Below are 25042 nucleotides of genomic sequence, written 5' to 3' on the forward strand. Positions count from 1 at the left end.
AGAATTACAGTCAGTTTAAATGTCTTCAAATAAAAGTTTGCCTTGGGGCTTTGATTTTGTGCAGTAAGTGCTCACTTATTGACTCCAATGGGGGCATTAGTTTTGTAAAGCATTTCATGATATCCGTAGCATAATGTTTGGCAAGAAAGTGAAGTTTACATGACCTGTTCAAAACTCACTGAAATGCTTCATCGATGTCCTTCATCCAGCCATTATCAACTTGTCTGGATCAAAATAACACAGTATGGAGTATAACATGGGAACCATTGGTATTATCTAAATAATTAGCAGCCAATGCAATCAATATACAAATATGTTTTATCCAAAACTCTAATTCTGTGATGAGATCTACAGGTACAATCTACTCCTTACATAGACCTTGAGCCACTCTCTCCCTCAACACAAATGGCACAACCATACAGCAAACCCGATTCTTCAACAGCTTACACCAAACAGATATGACAGTTCTTTCCCAGAAGACAGGCACGTCCACCTCTGATCTCTGCTCACCGCCGATAAAGCCCAACAGCAGATGACTTCGTTGCTGCTGGCCACAAGCACTGAAGTTCTCTCCTTGCTCTACAATATAGAGCAAGAACAGGTTGTCTTTTTCGGAAACTCGTCGACCTTCTTTTCTGGTGTTATATTAAGAGTTAGCATGCATCATGTATTTAAAAATGAAGAAAAAATGCATCATATAAGATTTTTTTGAAAAATAAAAAATCAATGGTATTTAGGCAGACAAATAAGTAGACATTGTTGTGTGTGTGTTACTGTTACATCGACGAAAAGGTTTTTCCAAACAAAAAAAAAGCTCAACATTGGCACCGGCGTTGCCTAGACCATTTGGCTACCCTCACCACCCTGCTGTTTTTTGAGTTGAAACAAAGAAGCAACCATTAATCTTAGGAAGGTTCATGTTAGCAAAGTACTGTTCAGTAGCCAGCCTATTGAAATCTGATCTTTTAATGCATATAAATGTTGTAGTTGCATGCTGGTCTGAGGAATGTACATGGACACTAATCAGGAGACCAAAGTGATGATCAGCCATTAATCTGAATCATACCTGTCAGCTAATTATTCCCTTGGAAGTTCAGTTTTAGATCACTAAACAAGTCACCTTAGAGCCACTTGGAAAAGGACTTAATAGCTTTCAAGACAATTTTATTCTGAAAAATCTTAAACCATGACAAAGTACTGTCTACTCTTAAGCTGATTAACAGAGGCATATTCAAGTGTTGAGCCAAAAAGACAATAGTATCAACACTTGCAACTAATTGAAAGGAAAAAAGATTGCTTCTCTAGTATAGGCCTGCTTTGTCATTTTTTGTTGTTCTAACAATTCTTCTTCAGTTTACCTCCTTTCACTTGCATGTGTACTATTGGTATCCATCCAGTGGCAGATAATTCACTATGTTTGGCTTAAATCAGTTGCATACTCTCACTAACAAATCCTATAGGTGTAGTATCGGGTCTGTGAGTTCATTGCATCATCGTACCCATGAAAACTCAGCTCCCATCTGATTAGCAAAAAACCTCGAAATTTGGCTTAAAAAATACAAATATAGTGTATATTTTTATGCAGCATGTCTGCAACACTTTAAACTTCACAAATAAATTCTCTCAGACTCCAGATAGACTTAATGAGTCATTCTTAATATTAGAACCAAGCTGCTGCCAGTCAATTGAAATCTACGCAATGCACCAAATGGCATGAAATTTCATATAAATATAATTGGACTTCAGAGAGTAAAAAAAGATACGATAGTTCCATAGCTTCCAAGAATAAGTAACAAGATCCAAGTAAACAAGGTCAAGCTTACCAGTTTTAATTTTAGTCAATGACGGTTGCACAACAACATGCATGGTGATAACCCCTGCAGGAAGCTCACCAAATGGTGATCTACACTGGGCAATTGTTTTGTTGTTCTCTAATATTTTGCCCCCACTTATCAATTTGACATCATTAGTGACCCTAGGAATAATCTTCTTATCTACAGAATAAAACAAAATGAAAGGACAGAATAAGAATAAGTCACTAACGAAATCAGCACAGACAAAAATCACAAAGCAGCAAAGCATATGCTGCAAATAACATGAATCTAAGAAAATAACAGCTAAAAAAAAACACTATAAAGAAATCCTGATTGTCAAATGTAACCGAATCACCAACTTGCAGATAAAACTTTTTAATACAGACAAAAGCAAAAAGTTGTAGCATTGCATATATTTAAGATGTCCAGAACTAATATACACATACTGCAAGTCAAACCAAGTCATAAATACAGAACTAAAGAAAAAAGTTCAAATAACATATAAGAAAAAGTCCAGCGAGCTGAATACATGTAGAAGCCAGCAAAATAGAAACTTCAAGCAAGATAAAATAGAATCATGCAAAAATTATTCAACAAAAAATATACAATTTTTTAAAAGAGCAAAGAGCTGATATGTATCCAGCTCTAGGATTTTTATTTTTTTTACATTTATCTGGACAACATAAGTAAAAAACTTTCTAAAGCAATTTGTACAATCTAGAAATTCATATTTTCAATAGTACTGAATTGTATGGCAGAGCATCAGGGCCTAATATTATGTTTGGAACCCTGTTATTTGGTTGATCCCCATCTCACAATCGATAAACTCATCATCTGCCTATAGTTCATTTGAGATACCTATTTGAGTTAGTAGACAAGACACACTTCATTCTTTTTAGGTTGCTGTCTGTCAAAGCTAAAACAGCTTCACAACGCAACGTCATATACAACTTCAAATAGATATCTCAAATCTATAAAATTCATATTTTCAATAGCACCAAATTGTATGGCAGAGCACCAGGGCCTAGTATTATGTTCGGAAATCTATCTCTCAATTATGCACTGATAGTTATTTAATTGATCCCCATCTCACAATCGATGAACTCATCATCTGCCTATAGTTCATTTGAGATATCTATTTGAGTTGATAGACAAAACACACTTCATTCGTTTAGGTTGCTGTTTGTCAAAGTTAGAACAGCTTCAGAACGCAAAGTCATATACAGCTTCAAATAGATACCTCAAATCTAGAAATTCATATTTTCAATAGCAATGAATTGTATGGCAGAGCACCAGGGCCCAGTATTATGTTAGGAACCCTGTCTCTCAATGATGCACAGATGGTTATTTGGTTGATCCCCATCACACAATCGAATAACTCATCATCTGCCTATAGTTCATTTGAGATACCTATTTGAGTTAGTAGACAAGACAAACTTCATTCGTTTTAGGTTGCTGTCTGCCAAAGCTAGAACATTTCACAACGCAACGTCATATAAAGTTTCATATAGATATCTTAAATCAAGAAATTCATATTTTCAATAGCACTGATTTGTATGGCATAGCACCAGGGCCTAGTATTATTTTCGGAACCCTGTCTCTCAATTATGCACTGATTGTTATTTGGTTGATCCCCATCTCATAATCGATAAACTCGTCATTTGCCTATAGTTCATTTGAGATATCTATTTTAGTTAGTAGACAAGAAACACTTCTTTCGTTTTAGGTTGCTGTTTGTCAAAGCCATAACAGCTTCACAACGAAATGTCATATACAGCTTCAAATAGATATCTTAAATCTAGAAATTCATATTTTCAATAGCACTGAATTGTATGACAGAAAACCAGGGCCTTATATTATGTTCGGAAATCTGTCTCTCAATTATGCACTAATAGTTATTTGGTTGATCCCCATCTCACAATCTATGAACTCATCATCAACCTATAGTTCATTTGAGATATCTATTTGAGTTTGCAGACAAGACGCACTTCATTCGTTTTAGGTTGCTGTCTGTCAAAGCTAGAACCGCTTCAGAACGCAACGTCATATACAGCTTCAAATAGATATCTCAAATCTAGAAATTCATATTTTCAATAGCACTGAATTGTATGGCAGAGAACCAGGGCCTAGTATTATGTTCGGAACCCTATCTCTCAATTATACACTAATGGTTATTTGGATGATCCCCATCTCACAATCGATGAACTCATCATCTGCCTATAGTTCATTTGAGATATCTATTTGAGTTAGTAGACAAGACACACTTCATTCGTTATAGGTAGCTGTCTGTCAAAGCCAGAACAGCTTCACAACGAAATGTCATATACAGCTTCAAATAGATATCTCAAATCTAGAAATTCATATTTTCAATAGCACTAAATTGTATGGCAGAAAACCAGGGCCTAATATTTTGTTCGAAAATTTGTCTCTCAATTATGCACTGATAGTTATTTGGTTTATCCCCATCTCACAATCTATGAACTCATCATCAACCTATAGTTCATTTGAGATATCAATTTGAGTTTGCAGACAAGACACACTTCATTCGTTTTAGGTTGCTATCTGTCAAAGCTAAAACAGCTTCACAACGCAACGTCATATACAACTTCTAATAGATATCTCAAATCTAGAAATTCATATTTTCAATAGCACTGAATTGTATGGCAGATCACCAGGGCCTGGTATTATTTTCGAAAATCTGTCTCTCAATTATGCACTGATTGTTATTTGGTTGATCCCCATCTCACAATCGATGAACTCATCATCTGCCTATAGTTCATTTGAGATATCTATTTAAGTTAGTAAACAAGAAACACTTCTTTCATTTTAGGTTGCTGTTTGTCAAAGCTAGAACAGCTTCAAAACGCAACGTCATATATAACTTCAAATAGACATTTCAAATCTAAATATTCATATTTTTAATAGCACTGAATTGTATGGCAGAGCACCAGGGCCTAGTATTATGTTCGGAACCCTATCTCTCAATTATACACTAATGGTTATTTGGATGATCCCCATCTCACAATCGATGAACTCATCATCTGCCTATAGTTCATTTGAGATATCTATTTGAGTTAGTAGACAAGACACACTTCATTCGTTATAGGTTGCTGTCTGTCAAAGCCAGAACAGCTTCACAACGAAATGTCATATACAGCTTCAAATAGATATCTCAAATCAAGAAATTCTTATTTTCAATAGCACTGAATTGTATGAAAGAACACCAGGGCATAGTATTATGTTCGGCACCCTGTCTCTCAATTAAGCACTGATGGTTATTTGGTTGATCTCCATCATACAATCGATAAGATCATCATCTGCCTATAGTTCATTTGAGATATCTATTTGAGTTAGTCGACAAGACACACTTCATTCGTTTTAAGTTGTTGTTTGTTAATGTTAAAACATCTTCAAAACGCAACGTCATATATAGCTTCAAATAGATATCTCAAATCTAGAAATTCATATATTCAATAACACTGAATTGAATGGCAGAGCACCAGGGCCAAGTAGTATTTTCGGAACCCTGTCTCTCAATTATGCACTGATTGTTATTTGGTTGATGCCCATCTCACAATCAGTGAACTCATCATTTGCCTATAGTTCATTCGTTTTAGGCTGGTGTCAGTCAAAGCAATAACAGCTTCACAACGCAACGTCATATATAGCTTCAAATAGATATCTCAAATCTAGAAATTCATATTTTCAATAGCACTGAATTGTATTGCAGAGCACCAGGGCCAAGTATTATGTTCGGAACTCTGTCTGTCAATTATGCACTGATGGTTATTTGGTTGATCCCCATCTCACAATCGGTGAATGCATCATCTGCCTATAGTTCATTTGAGAAATCGATTTAAGTTAGTAAACAAGACACACTTCATTCGTTTTAGGCTTGTGTCAGTTAAAGCTAGATCAGCTTCACAACGCAACGTCATATACAGCTTCAAACAAAAATCTCAAATCTAGAATTTATTATTTTCAAAAGCACTGAATTGTATAGCAGAACACCAGGGCAGAGTATTATATTCGGCACCCTGTCTCTCAATTATGCATTGATGGTTATTTGGTTAATCCCCATCTAACAATCGATGAACTCATCATCAGCCTATAGTTCATTTGATATACCTATTTGAGTTAGTAAACAAGACACACTTCATTCGTTTTAGGTTGTTGTCTGTCAAAGCTAGAACAGCTTCACAACGCAACGTCATATACAACTTCAAATAGATATCTCAAATCTATAAAATTCATATTTTCAATAGCACCAAATTGTATGGCAGAGCACCAGGGCCTAATATTATGTTCGGAAATCTATCTCTCAATTATGCACTGATGGTTATTTAATTGATCCCCATCTCACAATCGATGAACTCATCATCTGTCTATAGTTCATTTGAGATATCTATATGAGTTGATAGACAAAACACACTTCATTCGTTTAGGTTGCTGTTTGTCAAAGTTAGAACAGCTTCAGAACGCAACGTCATATACAGCTTCAAATAGATACCTCAAATCTAGAAATTCATATTTTCAATAGCAATGAATTGTATGGCAGAGCACCAGGGCCCAGTATTATGTTAGGAACCCTATCTCCCAATTATGCCCTGATGGTTATTTGGTTGATCCCCATCACACAATCGAATAACTCATCATCTGCCTATAGTTCATTTGAGATACCTATTCGAGTTAGTAGACAAGACAAACTTCATTCGTTTTAGGTTGCTGTCTGCCAAAGCTAGAACATTTCACAACGCAACGTCATATAAAGTTTCATATAGAAATCTTAAATCAAGAAATTCATATTTTCAATAGCACTGATTTGTATGGCATAGCACCAGGGCCTAGTATTATTTTCGGAACCCTGTCTCTCAATTATGCACTGATTGTTATTTGGTTAATCCCAATCTCACAATAGATAAACTCGTCATCTGCCTATAGTTCATTTGATATATCTATTTTAGTTAGTAGACAAGAAACACTTCTTTCGGTTTAGGTTGCTGTCTGTCAAAGCCAGAACAACTTCACAACGAAATGTCATATACAGCTTCAAATAGATATCTCAAATCTAGAAATTCATATTTTCAATAGCACTGAATTGTATAGCAAAAAACCAGGGCCTAATATTATGTTCGGATATCTGTCTCTCAATTATGCACTGATAGTTATTTGGTTGATCCCCATCTCACAATCTATGAACTCATCATCAACCTATAGTTCATTTGAGATATCTATTTGAGTTTGCAGACAAGACACACTTCATTCGTTTTAGGTTGCTGTCTGTCAAAGCTAGAACCGCTTCAGAACGCAACGTCATATACAACTTTTAATAGATATCTTAAATCTAGAAATTCATATTTTCAAGAGCACTGAATTGTATGGCAGAGCACCAGGGCCTAGTATTATGTTCGGAACCCTGTCTCTCAATTATACACTGATGGTTATTTGGTTGATCCTCATCTCACAATCGATGAACTCATCATCTGCCTATAGTTCATTTGAGATATCTATTTGAGTTAGTAGACAAGACACACTTTATTCGTTTTAGGTTGCTGTCTGTCAAAGCTAGAACAGCTTCACAACGCAACATTATATACAGCTTCAAATAGATATCTCAAATCAAGAAATTCATATTTTCAATAGCACTGAATTGATTAGCAGAGCACCAGGGCCTAGTATAATGTTCGGAACCCTCTCTCTCAATTATGCATTGATGGTTATTTGTTTGATCCCCATCTCACAATCGATGAACTTATCATCTGCCTATAGTTCATTTGAGATATCTATTTGACTTAGTGAACAAGACACAGTTCATTCATTTTTGGTTGCTGTCTATTAAAGCTAAAAAAGCTTCACAACTCAACGTCATATACAGCTTCAAATAGATATCTCAAATCTAGAAATTCATATTTTTAATAGAACGAAATTGTATGGCAGAGCACCAGTGCCAAGTACTATGTTTGGAAATCTGTCTCTCAATTATGCACTAATGGTTATTTAGTTGATCCCCATCTCACAATCGATAAACTCGTCATCTGCCTATAGTTCATTTGAGATATATATTTTAGTTAGTAGACAAGACACACTTTATTCGTTTTAGGTTGCTGATTGTCAAAGCTAAAACCGCTTCATAATGCAACGTCATATACAACTTCTAATAAATATCTCAAATCTAGAAATTCATATTTTCAATAGCACTAAATTGCATGGCATAGCACCAAGGCCTAGTATTCAACTCATCATCTGCCGATAGTTCATTTGAGATATCTATTTGAGTTAGTAGAAAACAAACACTTCTTTCGTTTTAGGTTGCTGTCTGTCAAAGTACAAACAACTTCACAACGCAACGTCATATACAACTTCAAATAGATATCTCAAATCTAAATATTTATATTTTCAATAGCACTGAATTGTATGGTAGAGCACCAAGGCCAAGTATTATGTTAGGAACCCTGTCTCTCAATTATGCACTGATGGTTATTTAGTTGATCCCCATCTCGCAATCGATGAACTCATTATCTGCCTATAGTTCATGTGAGATACCTATTTTAGTTAGTAGACAAGACACACTTCATTTGTTTTAGGTTGCTGTCTGTCAAAGCTAGAACAGCTTCACAAAGCAACGTCATATACAGCTTCAAATAGATATCTCAAATCTAGAAATTCATATTTTCAATAGCACTGAATTGTATGGCAGAGCACCAGGGCCTAGTATATTGTTCGGAACCCTGTCTCTCAATTATTCACTGATGGTTATTTGGTTGATCCCCATCTCACAATCGGTGAACTCATCATCTGCCTATAGTGCATTTGAGATATCCATTTGAGTAAGTAGACAAGACACACTTCATTCGTTTTAGGTTGCTATCTGTCAAAGTAAGAACAGCTTCATATCGCAACATAATATACAGCTTCAAATAGATATCTCAAATCTAGAAATTCATATTTTCAAAAGCACCGAATTGTTTGGCAGAGCACCAGGGCCAAGTATCATGTTCGGAACCCTATCTCTCAATTATGCATTGATGGTAATTTGGTTGATCCCCATCGCACAATCGATGAACTCATCATTTGCCTATAGTTCATTGGAGATATCTATTTGAGTTAGCAGACAAGACACACTTAATTCGTTTTAGGTTATTGTCTGTCAAAGCCAGAACAGCTTCACAACGAAATGTCATATACAGTTTCTAATAGATATCTCAAATCAAGAAATTCAGATTTTCAATAGCAATGAATTGTATGGTCGAAAACCAGGGCCTAGTATTTTGTTCGGAAATCTGTCTCTCAATTATGCACTGATAGTTATTTGGTTGATCCCCATCTCACAATCTATGAACTCATCATCACCCTATAGTTCATTTGAGATATTTATTTGAGTTTGCAGACAAGACACACTTTATTCGTTTTAGGTTGCTGTTTGTCAAATCTAGAACCGCTTAAGAATGCAACGTCATATACAGCTTCTAATAGATATCTCAAATCTTGAAATTCATATTTTCAAAAGCACTGAATTGTATGGCAGAGCACCAGGGCCTTATATTATGTTCGGAAATCTGTCTCTCAATTATGCACTAATAGTTATTTGGTTGATCCCCATCTCACAATCGATGAAAGCATCATCTGCCTATAGTTCATTTGAGATATCTATTTGAGTTAGTAAACAAGACACACTTCATTCGTTTTAGGCTGGTGTCAGTCAAAGCTAGAACAGCTTTACAACGCAACGTCATATACAGCTTCAAATAGATATCTCAAATCTAGAAATTCATATTTTCAATAGCACTGAATTGTATTGCAGAGCACCAGGGCCTAGTATTATGTTCGGATCCCTGTCTCTCAATTATACACTGATGGTTATTTGGTTGATCCCCATCTCACAATCGATGAAAGCATCATCTGCCTATAGTTCATTTGAGATATCTATTTGAGTTAGTAGACAAAACACACTTCATTCGTTTTAGGTTGCTGTCTGTCAAAGCTAAAACAGCTTCACAACGCAACACCATATACAGCTTCAAATAGATATCTCAAATCTAGAAATTCATATTTTCAATAGCACTGAATTGTTTGGCAAACCACCAAGGCCTAGTATAATGTTCGGAACCCTCTCTCTCAATTATGCATTGATGGTTATTTAGTTGATCCCCATCTCACAATAGATGAACTCATCATCTGCCTATAGTTCATTTGAGATATCTATTTGACTTAGTAGACAAGACACACTTCATTCGTTTTAGGTTGCTGTCTGTTAAAGCTAAAAAAGCTTCACAACGCAACGTCATATACAGCTTCAAATAGATATCTCAAATCTAGAAATTCATATTTTTAATAGCACGGAATTGTATGGCAGAGCACCAGTGCCTAGTATTATGTTTGGAAATATGTCTCTCAATTATGCACTGATGGTTATTTAGTTGATCCTCATCTCACAATCGATAAACTCATCATCTGCCTATAGTTAATTTGAGATATCTATTTGAGTTAGTAGACAAGACACACTTTATTCGTTTTTGGTTACTGACTGTCAAAGCTAGAACCGCTTCACAACGCAACGTCATATACAACTTCTAATAGATATCTCAAATCTTGAAATTCATATTTTCAATAGCACTAACTTGTATGGCAGAGCACCAAGGCCTAGTATTATATTCGGAACCCTGTCTCTCTATTATGCACTGATGTATGTTTGGTTGAACCCCATATCACAATCGATGAACTCATCATCTGCCTATAGTTCATTAGAGATACCTATTTGAGATAGTAGACAAGACAAACTTCATTCGTTTTAGGTTGATGTCTGCCAAAGCTAGAACATTTCACAACGCAACGTCATATACAGTTTCATATAGAAATCTTAAATCTAGAAATTCATATTTTCAATAGCACTGAATTGTATGGCAGAGCACCAGGGTCGAGTATTATTTTCGGAAATCTTTCTCTCAATTATGCACTGATGGTTATTTGGTTGTTCCCCATCTCATAATCGATAAACTTATCATCTGCCTATAGTTCATTTGAGATATCTATTTGAGTTAGTAGACAAGAAACACTTCTTTCGTTTTAGGTTGCTGTTTGTCAAAGCTAGAACAGCTTCAAAACGCAACGTCATATATAACTTCAAATAGATATCTCAAATCTAAATGTTCATATTTTTAATAGCACTGAATTGTATGGCAGAGCACCAGGGCCAAGTATTATGTTAGGAACCCTGTCTCTCAATTATGCACTGATGGTTATTTGGTTGATCCCCATCTCACAATCGATGAACTCATCATCTGCCTATAGTTCATTTGAGATACCTATTTGAGTTAGTAGACAAGACACTTCATTCGTTTTAGGTTGTTGTCTGTCAAAGCTAGAACAGCTTCACAACGCAACGTCATATACAACTTCAAATAAATATCTCAAATCTAGAAATTCATATTTTCAACAACATTAAATTTTATGGCAGAGCACCAAGGCCTAGTATTATTTATGGAACCCTTTCTCTCAATTATGCACTGATGGTTATTTGGTTGATCCCCATCTCACAATCGATTAACTTAACTTCTACCTATAGTTTATTTGAGATATCTATTTGATTTAGTAGACAAGACACACATCATTCGTTTTAGGATGGTGTCTGTCAAAGCTAGAACAGCTTCACAACGCAACGTCATATACAACTTCAAATAGATATCTCAAATCTAGAAATTCTTATTTTCAATAGCACTGAATTGTATGGAAGAACACCTGGGCATAGTATTATGTTCGGCACCATGTCTCTCAATTAAGCACTGATGGTTATTTGGTTGATCTCCATCACACAATCGATGAGATCATCATCTGCCTATAGTTTATTTGAGATATCTATTTGAGTTAGTAGACAAGACACACTTCATTCGTTTTAATTTGATGTCTGTTAATGTTAAAACATCTTCAAAACGCAACGTCATATATAGCTTCAAATAGATATCTCAAATCTAGAAATTCATATATTCAATAACACTGAATTGTATGGCAGAGCACCAGGGTCAAGTAGTATTTTCGGAACCCTGTCTCTCAATTATGCACTGATAGTTATTTGGTTGATGCCCATCTCACAATCGGTGAACTCATCATCTGCCTATAGTTCATTTGAGATATCGATTTGAGTTAGTAAACAAGACACACTTCATTCGTTTTAGGCTGGTGTGAGTCAAAGCTAGAACAGCTTCATAACGCAACATCATATACAGCCTCAAATAGATATCTCAAATATAGAAATTCATATTTTCAAAAGCACTGAATTGTTTGGCAGAGCACCAGGGCCAAGTATTATGTTCGGAACCCTATCTCTCAATTATGCATTGATGGTAATTTGGTTGATCCCCATCGCACAATCGATTAACTCATCATCTGCCTATAGTTCATTTGAGATATCGATTTGAGTTAGTAAACAAGACACACTTCATTCGTTTTAGGCTGGTGTCAGTTAAAGCTAGATCAGCTTCACAACGCAACGTCATATACAGCTTCAAATAGATATCTCAAATCTAGAATTTATTATTTTCAAAAGAACTGAATTGTAAAGCAGAACACCAGGGCAGAGTATTATGTTCGGCACCCTGTCTCTCTATTATGCACTGATGGTTATTTGGTTGATCCCCATCTCACAATCGATGAACTCATCATCTGCCTATAGTTCATTTGAGATATCTATTTGAGTTAGTAAACAAGACATACTTCATTTATTTTAGGTTGTTGTCTGTCAAAAGCCTGAACAGGGTCACAACGAAATGTCATATACAGCTTCAAATAGATATCTCAAATCTAGAAATTCATATTTTCAATAGCAATGAATTGTATGGCAGAAAACCAGGGCCTAATATTATGTTCGGAAATCTCTCTCAATTATGCACTGATAGTTATTTGGTTTATCCCCATCTCACAATCTATGAACTCATCATCCGCCTATAGTTCATTTGAGATACCTATTTGAGTTAGTAGACAAGACACACTTCATTTGTTTTAGGTTGCTATCTGTCAAAGCTAGAACAGCTTCACAACGCAACGTCATATACAACTTCAAATAGATATCTCAAATCTAGAAATTCATATTTTCAATAGCACTGAATTGTATGGCAGATCACCAGGGCCTAGTATAATGTTCGGAACCCTGTCTCTCAATTATGCACTGATGGTTATTTGGTTGATCCCCATCTCACAATCGGTGAACTCATCATCTGCCTATAATGCATTTGAGATATCCATTTGAGTTAGTAGACAAGACACACTTCATTCGTTTTAGGTTGCTATCTGTCAAAGCTAGAACAGCTTCATAACGCAACATCATATACAGCCTCAAATAGATATCTCAAATATAGAAATTCATATTTTCAAAAGCACTGAATTGTTTGGCAGAGCACCAGGGCCAAGTATTATGTTCGGAACCCTATCTCTCAATTATGCATTGATGGTAATTTGGTTGATCCCCATCGCACAATCGATTAACTCATCATCTGCCTATAGTTCATTTGAGATATCTATTTGACTTAGTAGACAAGACACACTTCATTCGTTTTAGGTTGCTGTCTGTTAAAGCTAAAAAAGCTTAACAACGCAACGTCATATACAACTTCAAATAGATATCTCAAATCTAAAAATTCATATTTTTAAAAGCACAGAATTGTATGGCAGAGCACCAGTGCCTAGTATTATGTTTGGAAATCTGTCTCTCGATTATGCACTGATGGTTATTTAGTTGATCCTCATCTCACAATCGATAAATTCATCATCTGCCTATAGTTCATTTGAGATATCTATTTGAGTTAGTAGACAAGACACACTTTATTCGTTTTAGGTTGCTGACTATCAAATCTAGAACCGCTTCACAAAGCAACGTCATATACAACTTCTAATAGATATCTCAAATCTAGAAATTCATATTTTCAATAGCACTAAATTGTATGGCAGAGCACCAAGGCCTTGTATTATATTCGGAACCCTGGCTCTCTATTATGCACTGATGTATGTTTGGTTGATCCCCATCTCATAATCGATGAACTCATCATCAGCCTATAGTTCATTTGAGATACCTATTTGAGTTAGTAGACAAGACAAACTTCATTCGTTTTAGGTTGCTGTCTGCCAAAGCTAGAACATTTCACAACGCAACGTCATATACAGTTTCATATAGATATCTTAAATCGAGAAATTCATATTTTCAATAGCATTGAATTGTATGGCAGAGCACCAGGGCCTAGTATTATTTTCGGAATCCTATCTCTCAATTATTCACTGATAGTTATTTGGTTGATCCACATTTCACAATCGATGAATTCATCATCTTCCTATAGTTCATTTGGGATATCTATTTGAATTAGTAGACAAGACACACTTCATTCGTTTTAGGTTGTTGTCTGTCAAAGCTAGAACAGCTTCACAACGCAACATCATTTACAGCTTCAAATAGATATCTCAAATCTAGAAATTCATATTTTGAATAGCACTGAGTTGTATGGCAGAGCACCTGGGACTAGTATTATGTTCGGAACCCTGTCTCTCAATTATGCACTGATGGTTATTTGGTTGATCCCCATCTAACAATCGATGAACTCATCATCTGGCTATAGTTCATTTGAGATATCTATTTGAGTTAGTAGACAAGAAACACTTCATTCGTTTTTTGTTATTGTCTGTCATAGCTAGAACAGCTTCACAACGCAACGTCATATACTGCTTCAAATAGATATATCAAATCTAGAAATTCATATTTTCAATAGCACTGAATTGTATGGCAGAGCACCAGGGCCTAGTATTAATTTCGGAACCCTGTCTCTCAATTATGCACTGATGGTTATTTGGCTAATCCCCATTTCACAATCGATGGATTTATCATCTGCCTATAATTCATTTTAGATATTTATTTGAGTTAGTAGACAAGACAAACTTCATTAATTTTAAGTTGTTGTCTGTCAATATTAGAACAGCTTCACAACGCAACGTCATATACAACTTCAAATATATATCTCAAATTTAGATATTCATATTTTCAATTGCACTGAATTGTATGACAGAGCACCAGGATCTAGTATTATGTTTGGATCCTTGTCTCTCTATTATGCACTGATGTATGTTTGGTTGATCCCAATCTCACAATCGATGAATTAATCATCTGCATACAGTTCATTTGAGATATCTATTTGAGTTAGTAGACAAGACACCCTTCATTCGTTTTAGGTTGCTGTCTGTCAAAGCTAGAACAGCTTCACAACGCAACGTCATATAGAGCTTCAAATAGATATCTCAAATCTAGAAATTCATATTTACAATAACACTGAATTGTATGGCAGAGCACCAGGGCCTAGTATTATGTTCGGATCCCTGTCTCTCAATTATGCACTGATGGTTATTTGGTTGATCCCCATCTCACAATCGATGAACTCATCATCTGCCTATAGTTCATTTGAATATCTATTTGAGTTAGTAGACAAGACACACTTCATTCGTTTTAGGTTGATGTCTATCAAAGCTAGAACAGCTTCACAACGCAACGTCATATACTGCTTCTAATAGATATCTCAAATCTAGAAATTCATATTTTCGATAGCACTGAATTGTTTGGCAGAGCACCAGGGCCTAGTATTATGTTTGGAACCCTGTCTCTCAATTATGCACCGATGGTTATTTGGTTGATCCCCATCTCACAATCGATGAACTCATCATCTACAAGACACACTTCATTCGTTTTAGGTTTCTGTCTGTCATAGCTAGAACTGCTTCACAACGCAAGGTCATATACAGCTTCAAATAGATATCTCAAATATAGAAATTCATATTTTCAATAGCACTAAATTGTATGACAGAGCACCCGGGCCTAGTATTATGTTCGGAACCTTGTCTCTCAATTATGTACTGATGGTTATTTGGTTGATCCCCATCTCACAATCGATGAACTCATCATCTGCCTATAGTTCATTTGAGATATCTATTTGAGTTAATAGACATGATACACTTCATTCGTTTTAGGTTGCCATCTGTCAAAGCTAGAACAGCTTCACAACTCAACGTCATATACAGCACCTGAAATCCAACCAAACAACAGAAGTGATATCCGAGCTAAGTTTGCAAAATCTTCTACACGGAGGCAACAAGCTCGACACAGAAAAGAAGCAAAACAGCGGATTCACCAGAAAAAGATCTCGACTTAACGAAAGATACAGGAAGCCGAGGGTAAACAAAGACGGAAATTTCTTTTCAAGAGATTCACAGTAAAAAGAGATTTTGACCAATGGATGTAATAAAGAGAAACAGGAAGTCGTACCTCGCGGCCATTCCGAGATAATCCTTTCCTTGAGCATGGCAACGGTGGAGGAAGAAGAGTAGCGTATCGGACCGATGTCGGATCCATCACACAGCCGGAACTTGAGCTCGACCAAATCCTCTTCTGGCATTTGTCCTCTCCAATCTATTACCAATCAAATCCAAAACAATAAATGGAAAAAAGGGCAATAAAAAAATGACCTATTAGTTCATCCACCAGAAAGAATTCCCGTGCTAGAACAAAATACAAGTCGGCAAACAAAGAAAAAGAAGCCGTACCTTCTGTAGCGGAATCGAGAAGGAACGGCGAGGCCGAGAAGCGAAAGAGATCGGATGGGGGGGGGGGGGGGGGGGGGGGTTGCGGGGGTGCAGGATCCGCGAAACCAGGAGTGGATCGAAGGGAATACCTTGTGGAAGAAATCCTCAGATGGATTTCCACAATAAATTATCAGGATTAGGGTTAAAGAGCGGAAGCGCTTGATCCGAAGAAGGAAAGTGGGAATCAACGAATGTATGAACGATTGATACACTGTACGTAATACTTTCACGTGCTGTGACGGGAGGTTGGTGGGCTCACAGGGCATGCTCCACTGACAAGGCAGTCAACTCCGACGGGTTTCTGTACAATATTGTTGGAATCATTCACAGTACGATTATTATATTCCTGCAAACTGAAAAATTTACGGAAAGCTTGAATGACTGACTGGTCAACGTAATATTGACCGATACCCTTTTTTTTCTGTCATTTAGCCTCTTTTTACTTGACAGTTTAAAAAGTTGTCATTCTATTTTCGCTGACAACATGCAGGGAGAAGAGAAGATAAACAAACTTATACATATAGCATTGCTTTTTTACTTTTTTAGATTAAATCAGTTGCTAAGTCTATGTAATTTTAAGTGATAATATATGCTACATTAAAGTAAAAGGATATCTTTGTAGCAGCCCATCGGTATCGGTATCGGTATCGGTATCGGTATCGGTGCTGGGCGTTTGACCACAGAAGAAAACAGAAACGTAGAATGGTCAATAAAGCATGTAGTCTGAGGCACGACGTGGGGCCTCGTCGCCAACCATTTTGTAAGACATAAAAGTAGAGCCACACAATGCTTAGCGTAGTCTGAGGCTGCTCTGCTGCCGCGGAGACCACCGCAGAACCCTTTAAAGTCTCTTTTATATTCGTGCGACTCACCCTCTTTCATTATGAGAAAAAACATAATCTCATTTCTCGATCACACGATCTAAAAAACACTAGATTAATTTTTTTATAAAAAAATCCAAAGAAAATTTTCTGATGGTTAAGATACACTGTACTCACTACTGCAGGTAAGAAGATTGTTTCTACGATCTGTATTTTGATCACTTAGATCATGATTAGGCCACTGCAACATATGAATCATATATCCAACGTGATGTGAACGAAATTGGTTCTTAGGAAACAAGCTATGAGTTGAAAAGGCAATGGCAATTTACCTATGACGTTGCGTATGAGTTGAACCGAGTAACAGCCTCTGTAAAATGGCCCTTGATGCATGCAGCAAGCATTCACACACCAGGAACATAACCCTCTGTGGATGATATATGGTGCTCCTGGCAAGTCCGCAAGCATGCTGACAACAGTTTGGTCTCCACAGGCATCGGAATTCTTTCACTGGCTAATGATTTTTAGGGTTTTGACACGATCTTCCCTGGATCTACAGAAGGCCTGCAGGTGGCTTTCGACGACATCGCCATTCTCTGTTAGAGTAACACCATAGGATTTTAGTCTCTGGATATCTCGAGGAATGGGGCTTTGCCACTCACCATCCCACCAGGCCGGTGGGAGGAGTGGCGTTAGGGCACACTGGTGGGGCTGGTGGCGACAGCTCAGAGGACCAGCAAATCTGTTCCAGATGTGGCCCCATCCAATCTGGTTTCTGAGACCATCAACCAACAGGTTACTCTGGAAGCTGCTGAAGAACTTAAAGTTGGTGCCCGAGGGATCTTTACCTGTGAAGCCAGAGAGCTGACCATTACTCACAAGATAGGGGATCGAGATGAAGTTGTGGGGAACATACCATGTCGATTTGCTGCTGCCAGTGCTGCAATCAGCTGTGCATAAGTTGTACCAACACGACGGTGTGCTCCGGAAACCACAGCATGTTTGGCTCGCGATGCTAGGAAGAAATCCACAAATGCCACCCATCTGGGTGCAGGGCCCCAGTCCTTGACTCTAAAATCAGACTGAAGATAAAAAAAAGAGACAACTTGTAACTGTTATTGGTTTCTAAATGAATGCAGTAGGTGAGTCAATAGAAAGGGGAATCAGGTAACAAGTTTCAGACGACAGGTCAAACTTGTCAATTCGGACAAGATTTCGGTAGAACACAAAAGAGTACCGGACAATCCTAACCACAAAAATGTGATACTCCAGAAGTGATGACAAAAATCCATCTTTTCACCAGAAAGGGACCAAGTTGTAAAAATACAGAAGAAACCCAATCACCATCCGAATGGTAGATTATTTCTGATGAACAATAGAGTTTACTTCCAGCAAGAAAAGATAAGGAACCAGAGTCAAAGACTACAAACATGGTTTTAGATATAAATCGAAGATTAAAGGAAACAAGGGATGTATGATGCTGCTTTTGCATTGCTGTCAATATGATCTTGTAAAACCATTCAAATTAGGCATGATACCTGCTTTAGTGTGCCCATGTTCCCAACAGAACTATTCCCCTGGAAGAACTTGTAATTAAAATGAAGTACCTGTTCAAAGTGAAAGTTAGTCAAAATGCATCTTTTATTGAAATAAAGAACTGGTAATGAAAGTATTCATGTTTGCATTGTGTTCGTGTTGTGTTCCATTTCGACAGAATATCAAGTCAAACCTACATGAAAGGGGAACTAATGACCATCCATTGCCAAAAAAAAAACAAAAGAAGAGATTTTTACTTCTGCAAATTCAGCCAGGTAGGGAGTAATCTCCGTGATGAACGATGGTGTATCAGAGACCAAAACCACCCTAGGTTTTGCAATCTGCTGCTGAAAGCTGCTTAGTGCCCTCTTGATGCATTGTACTGCAGCCTGTATTGCTCGTATAGACCTTAGAACAGCATCCAAGATAGTTTTAGTAAGTCATTGTAAGTTTGAGACTTCAATTAAACCATATACATGATTTTTTTCAATTGCAGATTAATTACAGTTGCTGATGTTGTCACCAAATATGGCAAGTTGTTCAACAAGTATCATAACAAGGAATTATTAGGGCATTGTTTTGAAACCAGAGAGATACTGCTTGCTCAAAGGCCAAGGAGTAAAGTTTCAAGACCAGTGATTATAGTCATACTGCCCAATTAACGAAGCATCAGAAGTTTAAGGCAAAACCAGTTACCTGTTAGTCATCATCCGCATGTGAAGCACAACATCAGGATCCGCACCTTGCAAAACCCAATCAACAGCTTCTTCAATCGTTTGTGTAGGAGATAGAATTACATGCATCAGCTCACCAAACACATTAGGCCTAGATTCTAGCGAGTCTTCCCGCCCAAATAGAACTAAAGCAGCATTTTTCATTTGAGGATGTACATTCTTCAAAAAGAACTGAATGGCCACTGCATCTGTCGTGCCTTGGAACCTGTAGCTAACAGAATCTACAGTCAGATCCAGTCCACACCATTAAAATTGATGGTTTTATGAGTATTCAGAAAAAAAGATCAAAATTGACCAAAAAATTAAAGCCTCGGGTGGCTCTCATGCTATGGCTCAGAGGAAAAAAATTAGATAGAGCAGCACACAAGTGCTTAAAGTAAACAACAAATAATAACCAATTTGGCATAAAACAACGATGAAGCTGGCAGATAATGTGTTTCATATTTTTGTCTTTTTTTTTCTTCCATGTCAAAACATGATACAAAATTATTTTTCAGGAGGGAAAAACATGCGCTAGGTTTGACTTTCCCACTTAAGAAAAAACAAATTAAAAAGATGAGGCATTTAACTCAGAAAAGATAACCTAGAAAGTAAAAACAAGCCTTATTTGATATGGAAGGGTATGATTAACCATGGTCCTACAAGGGAAGAGTTTTGTATGTTTTGTCATTTCTTTAGTATTGGATAAAAAACTTGTACGAATTTTTTATACAACATCCTGATAGCATAACAGAATCCTGAAATCTGTGAAGTCTGTAAACACAACCATTAGTATAATTTACCATACAAGTTACTTCAACATGGACTCACCAGATGATAGGATGCTTCCAGCTCTTCCAATCACTACAAAGAACATTTGTCTCTGCTGGATGTTCGAAGTTATCAATTCTCATTATTAATCTCCTCCCATATTTAACAGCACAATCATGCTTTCTCCATAAATGCTTGACTTCTTTCAGAGTAAATGAAATGTTGGTAAAAGAAATGTAATCCCCAAAAGGATACAGCTGCCTGTAAGAAAAAAATGAAGGCTCTCTACTGAGAACATTCTTCCAATTAATATAGCCTATTAATTCGTTCTTCAGTTATCACAAACATCAGGCAACATATTAATAAATTGTATACTGCATCATTTACACCAAAGAAGCAGAGTCCTAACAAGTGATGATAGGAGGTAGCAATATGCATGAATACTGAAAAAGGTGATTGATCAAACCAAGAGTAAAAATACAAACTGAATATTCAGAGAGTTATTCAAAAAACTTTTATATCCTTCCAATGTTAAGCATTCACAAAGCCACTTGCATAGAAGAACATAGCTGAAGGGAGTATTAATATGCCTGGTTTGCCCAATGATCAAGGATCGATTTAGCATAACACTTAAAGCTGCTGCAGTTAAAATCTTGTATATTTCATTTCCAAAACCCGCCTCTGATGCCTTGCCTATCACAAAACCTTGTCGACAAAACTGGTGTGCAGGTAGCTCTCGTACTCTAGCAGCCCCTGACAAGTTAAACAAGTAAAGCTTTCACTTTGAACCTATTTCTTGACTTACCTATTCAAAATTAGAGCAGATGGTGATTTTTGATATGATTAAAACAGTCAAAGCCTTCTCAACATTCTCATTTTTCAAGTATTTGGCAAAGTTAAGCTGAACTCAATTCAGTTAATATGCACAATTCAGTTGATTAATTGCAAACATATAAGTAACCAACTAAGCTCTAAAATATTAGTTTCTTCAGCACATTTTAATCATTAAAAATGAGGATGAAATTTAATCAGGTGACTTTCCCAACTCAAAATTTTGGCATTACTTTCCAGAAATTATTTTTAAAAAATAGTAGCTAAAGGTCTTAAATTTAAAAAGGAACAACAAAATTATATCAAACCCAGATATGCTGAAAGGTGAAAATCTACAAGGAAGCATCATAAACATTGAACAGCAAGTAGGTCCCATAAATAAAGAGACAAGTTGATTATCTTCCAAGAAGATTGAAGTGTTCAACATGTGGACACCTAAAAGTAAGACATCGGCTTAAGATAAATGTAAGAAAAAACATATAAAACTCAAGAGCATAAGCATATAAATGCAAGATATACAACAGAGTGACAACTTTAACCAATCATACGATACCTAGAAAATAGATGCATGAATTTGAAAAAGTTGTGAAGATTATTCAGCGAGTTTTTGTTATGCAACCATAGAATGTAATAATCAAACAAACTTTAATGACTGTTCACAGTTTTGCAACATGATCTTTATAACAGTACCAGAATCAACCGTAATAGATTTGGTGGGAATATTTTGCATTCATTCTTCTGATTATTTTACTTGAGAAAGAGAAAAAACAAGACCACCTTATTTCCAGTTACCGAGAGTAAATTAGAAATACAAAGTCCAGATGATAGTGGACTTGAAGAAAGAAGGAAAATGAACAAAAGAGAAAATATTAATAAAAATCATCTAAAGTTCATTCCTTATAAAACATGGGAAAGTAACCAAGTAGAGACCCAGCTAGTTTGTAAAAACTGAACCAGCATAGCTAGCTATCCTACAGAAGTCATAATTGTGGTTGCAAGGTCTGTTACACTTAAACACTCTGGTTTCTCACCAGCAAGCATACGATGACCAGTAGATCTTCCCAAAAAACTACATATCAGGCATTATTGTTATTTCCTAAAATAAGATCAGACCAAGTCAGCTATGAAGTTTTGTGGTTTCTAACATACATGCAAAAAACCTCATTCTCTTCATGCACCAATCTCGTACCTGTCAAAACATCCCAGCTTCTCATTTGTTTTTCCAAAATGTGTCAAAATATTTTCTTGTCCTAGATAGGGCTTCATGTTGTAGATTATTCATTAAATTATACTAGTTCATAATAGATAAAACAATAAAAGCAAGTGAAAACACTTACCATTGCTGACTGAAAAGTATCAATATTTTGTCCAACTAGTAAAAATCAAGTCTCACATTTATTATTCCATTCTGACGTAGTATTGAGTGGTAACTTCATTAAATTATTTTTTTATATGTTTTCTTGTACAACTTTAAAGAAAGAAACCTGACATTTATCACAGTTCAAATAAATCCTCTGGTATAACTATGCATCCATGCCTTTGTAGCTGTAGACTCAACTGAAATTATTGATAGAATGTGAGTATTTACAACAACATAATTTTCTTTATCTAACAAAATGGACGATAATAATTTTAGAATGTGCAATGTATTTAAATGTCAAACGCATCCACACTCCACAGATAACTGTAAAGTAGCCAAACCCATAAAAACTAAAAAGGGCAGCAAATTGCATGAGGTTCATGGTGGATCACAGACTTCTACTGAAATTCACTAATGATAAAGCTTAAGTCGTGGTTTGTACTGATATGAAAATTTGTTGGTTTACTGCATAACTATCCAAAATTGACCATCAGCATTTCCTCTGAAACTTGCACTGTATAAACTTAGCTTGATCAATGAGAGAATCATTATTTAATGATTAATCTGACTTGTTCTGGCATCTATTTTCTTGTTCATCACCTGCATAAAGCCCACTGCTAGAAAACTGATTATGGATGACTAATTGTTCCAAATTAATTCAAGAATACCTTTACCGTCGGTAGAACATATCAAACATAAATTAGTAATTCTAACTCATCCATGACCTACAATATACTTAAATGCTAGGGGCTTTTTCTACAATTTATTTAAAATACACGTAATCATTCCCTAAGTGTACTCAAAACGCTCAAAATTATCTCCTAAATTTGACTCTTAGATAACCAGATTTGGTTCTTGAAAGTCTCCATCTTACTTCGGTGATGAATATTAGCTAGCCCTGCTAAACAATCATTTATCTATCTTTCCCTTATCATGACAATTGCCCTTTAGCCCAAGTCACAAGACCTGAATCAAGATCATGATCTCAACCCACCTAACAATCTCGGTCATCCCATTTTGAAGGTGTCAGCTAGCTTCGAATCCCGCTTTCACCACTTACCCCTTTGCAAAGAATTGGAAAAAAAAATGTGATAGAAACACAAGCAGTGTCTGTAAACAAAGTATATCTGAGAACAGCTCGTGCTTGAATTTGTAATATACCATGGAGATCGAAGTGGCGTTTGATGACTTCCCTCACCCTTAAGCTCTCCATCTCGGAGCTGTCAGCGAAGGCCTCGCCCATCTTCTCCACAATAGCGCAGGAGGCTCTATCGGTTCCTCCCTCCACAACCTCCTCCTCCTCCGCTTCCTCCTCCTGTTGAGTCCCGATATCCTCCTCCCGATTCGGCCGATCGCCGACACGGGAGCCGAGGACGATGCCGTCGGAGGGCTCGACGGGCCTGGTGGAGATGAAGAGGAGGAAAAGAGCGGTGGAGACGACGGCCGCGAGGAGGAGGCGGCGGTGGCGCTTCCGGCGGGAGGGTGACGACCAGAGAGGATGCCGCATCTCGACCCGGTCGCAGTTCCAAGAAAGCGGTGTAGCTATCCCTTTCAGATCTAATACGGCGTAGTCCGAAGGCGTACTTCTAAATTGGTTCTTCGTAACGAAGCAGGTACTCACCCCGCGACAACCCGAGCTGGCACCTATAGTTGGGTTTAGCTTGGGCACCAAATAAATAAATAAATATATATATATATATATATATATATATATATATATATATATATATATATATATATGTGTGTGTGTGTGTGTGTGAGAGAGAGAGAGAGAGAGAGAGAGACTATAAAGTTGATGATTTCTTATGAAACTCAAATAATATATCTATATATATTTAATATTTCAAAGGATATATATATATATATATATATATATATATATATATATATATATATATGTATGTATATATAGGTTTAGTTGGGACACCAAAGATATATATGTATATATGTGTGAGACTATAAAGATGATGATTTTTCATATTTCTTATAAAACTCAAATTATATATATATATATATATATATATATATATATATGATTTTAATATTTCAAAAAATATATATTATATTAAAATTTAAAGGGCAAATATGCTTAAGGACTATTTTTTTAAAAATCCATTTAAGTACAAAGAAACTCGATTGAGGAGCAAACACATGGACTTATACAGATTTAGCAACATGGTCAAGAACTGTCACAGTAAATTGCCATGGCCATATCATGAGAGCTAGAGGAAAGCACTGTCAAGAGAAGCCTGTATCAAGATATGTGTTGAACATCAAGCACATAGATTAACCATCAGGAAGAGTGAAACCCAATTCTTATACTTACTGATGCAAAAACAACAGCTCTTGTGAGCTAGGAAAAAAAATCTAAATTAGTACCAAAAGTATTGAAGAGAAATTGCGAAGCAACATTGCAAGTGGTGATGCAAGATTAATTGCAAAACAAAATCACAGACGGCACAATTAAACAGCAAACCTCATTATACCAAAGATTTTGCACAAATTCCATCCAACATTCCAGCAGAAGCATGATGCAGAACAAGTCTAGTGGCATAATCAGATAAGTTTCACATCAGAATGTGTGGATGAGAA

At 36.4% G+C, this 25042-nt stretch overlaps 2 protein-coding genes across 3 annotated transcripts; both read right to left on the bottom strand.

Moving 5' to 3' along the window:
- Positions 1–245: 245 nt before the first annotated feature.
- Positions 246–17711, bottom strand: LOC103971174 (membrane-anchored ubiquitin-fold protein 3). The gene is made up of 5 exons (XM_065172867.1): positions 17572–17711; positions 16380–16719; positions 16102–16245; positions 1824–1994; positions 246–635 (listed from the first exon to the last, which is right to left on the bottom strand). The coding sequence occupies exons 3-5, from the start codon at positions 16229–16231 to the stop codon at positions 580–582; spliced, it is 357 nt and encodes a 118-aa protein (XP_065028939.1). The 5' UTR covers positions 16232–16245; positions 16380–16719; positions 17572–17711; the 3' UTR covers positions 246–579.
- Positions 17426–24094, bottom strand: LOC135652132 (uncharacterized). Of its 2 annotated transcripts, none has more exons than XM_065172865.1 (8): positions 23612–24094; positions 20850–21012; positions 20320–20520; positions 19472–19720; positions 19033–19183; positions 18778–18846; positions 18156–18321; positions 17426–18087 (listed from the first exon to the last, which is right to left on the bottom strand). In XM_065172865.1, exons 1-8 carry the CDS (start codon positions 23955–23957, stop codon positions 17747–17749), a joined length of 1686 nt encoding a protein of 561 aa, XP_065028937.1. In that variant the 5' UTR covers positions 23958–24094; the 3' UTR covers positions 17426–17746. The 2 variants fall into 2 exon arrangements, with proteins under 2 accessions (XP_065028937.1, XP_065028938.1); XM_065172866.1 differs by having other exon boundaries at positions 19472–19714; positions 23612–24092.
- Between the last annotated feature and the right edge of the window lie 948 nt (positions 24095–25042).

Source organism: Musa acuminata, chromosome BXJ3-11 (genome assembly GCF_036884655.1).
Source record: "Musa acuminata AAA Group cultivar baxijiao chromosome BXJ3-11, Cavendish_Baxijiao_AAA, whole genome shotgun sequence".
NCBI classification, from domain to species: Eukaryota; Viridiplantae; Streptophyta; class Magnoliopsida; order Zingiberales; family Musaceae; genus Musa; species Musa acuminata.

Excerpts from the sequence above, each read along its gene's own strand:
- LOC103971174 (XM_065172867.1), bottom strand. The coding sequence starts at position 16,231 with ATGCCAGAAGAGGATTTGGTCGAGCTCAAGTTCCGGCTGTGTGATGGA. Across the intron at positions 1,995-16,101 it reads TATCTCGGAATGGCCGCGAG|ATAAGAAGATTATTCCTAGG; the intron begins GTACGACTTCCT and ends TTTATTCTGTAG. Across the intron at positions 636-1,823 it reads ATTGACTAAAATTAAAACTG|AAAAGAAGGTCGACGAGTTT; the intron begins GTAAGCTTGACC and ends ATATAACACCAG.
- LOC135652132 (XM_065172865.1), bottom strand. The coding sequence starts at position 23,957 with ATGCGGCATCCTCTCTGGTCGTCACCCTCCCGCCGGAAGCGCCACCGC. Across the intron at positions 18,322-18,777 it reads ACATGGGCACACTAAAGCAG|TCTGATTTTAGAGTCAAGGA; the intron begins GTATCATGCCTA and ends TTTTATCTTCAG. Across the intron at positions 18,088-18,155 it reads GGCAGCAGCAAATCGACATG|GTAAAGATCCCTCGGGCACC; the intron begins GTATGTTCCCCA and ends CTGGCTTCACAG.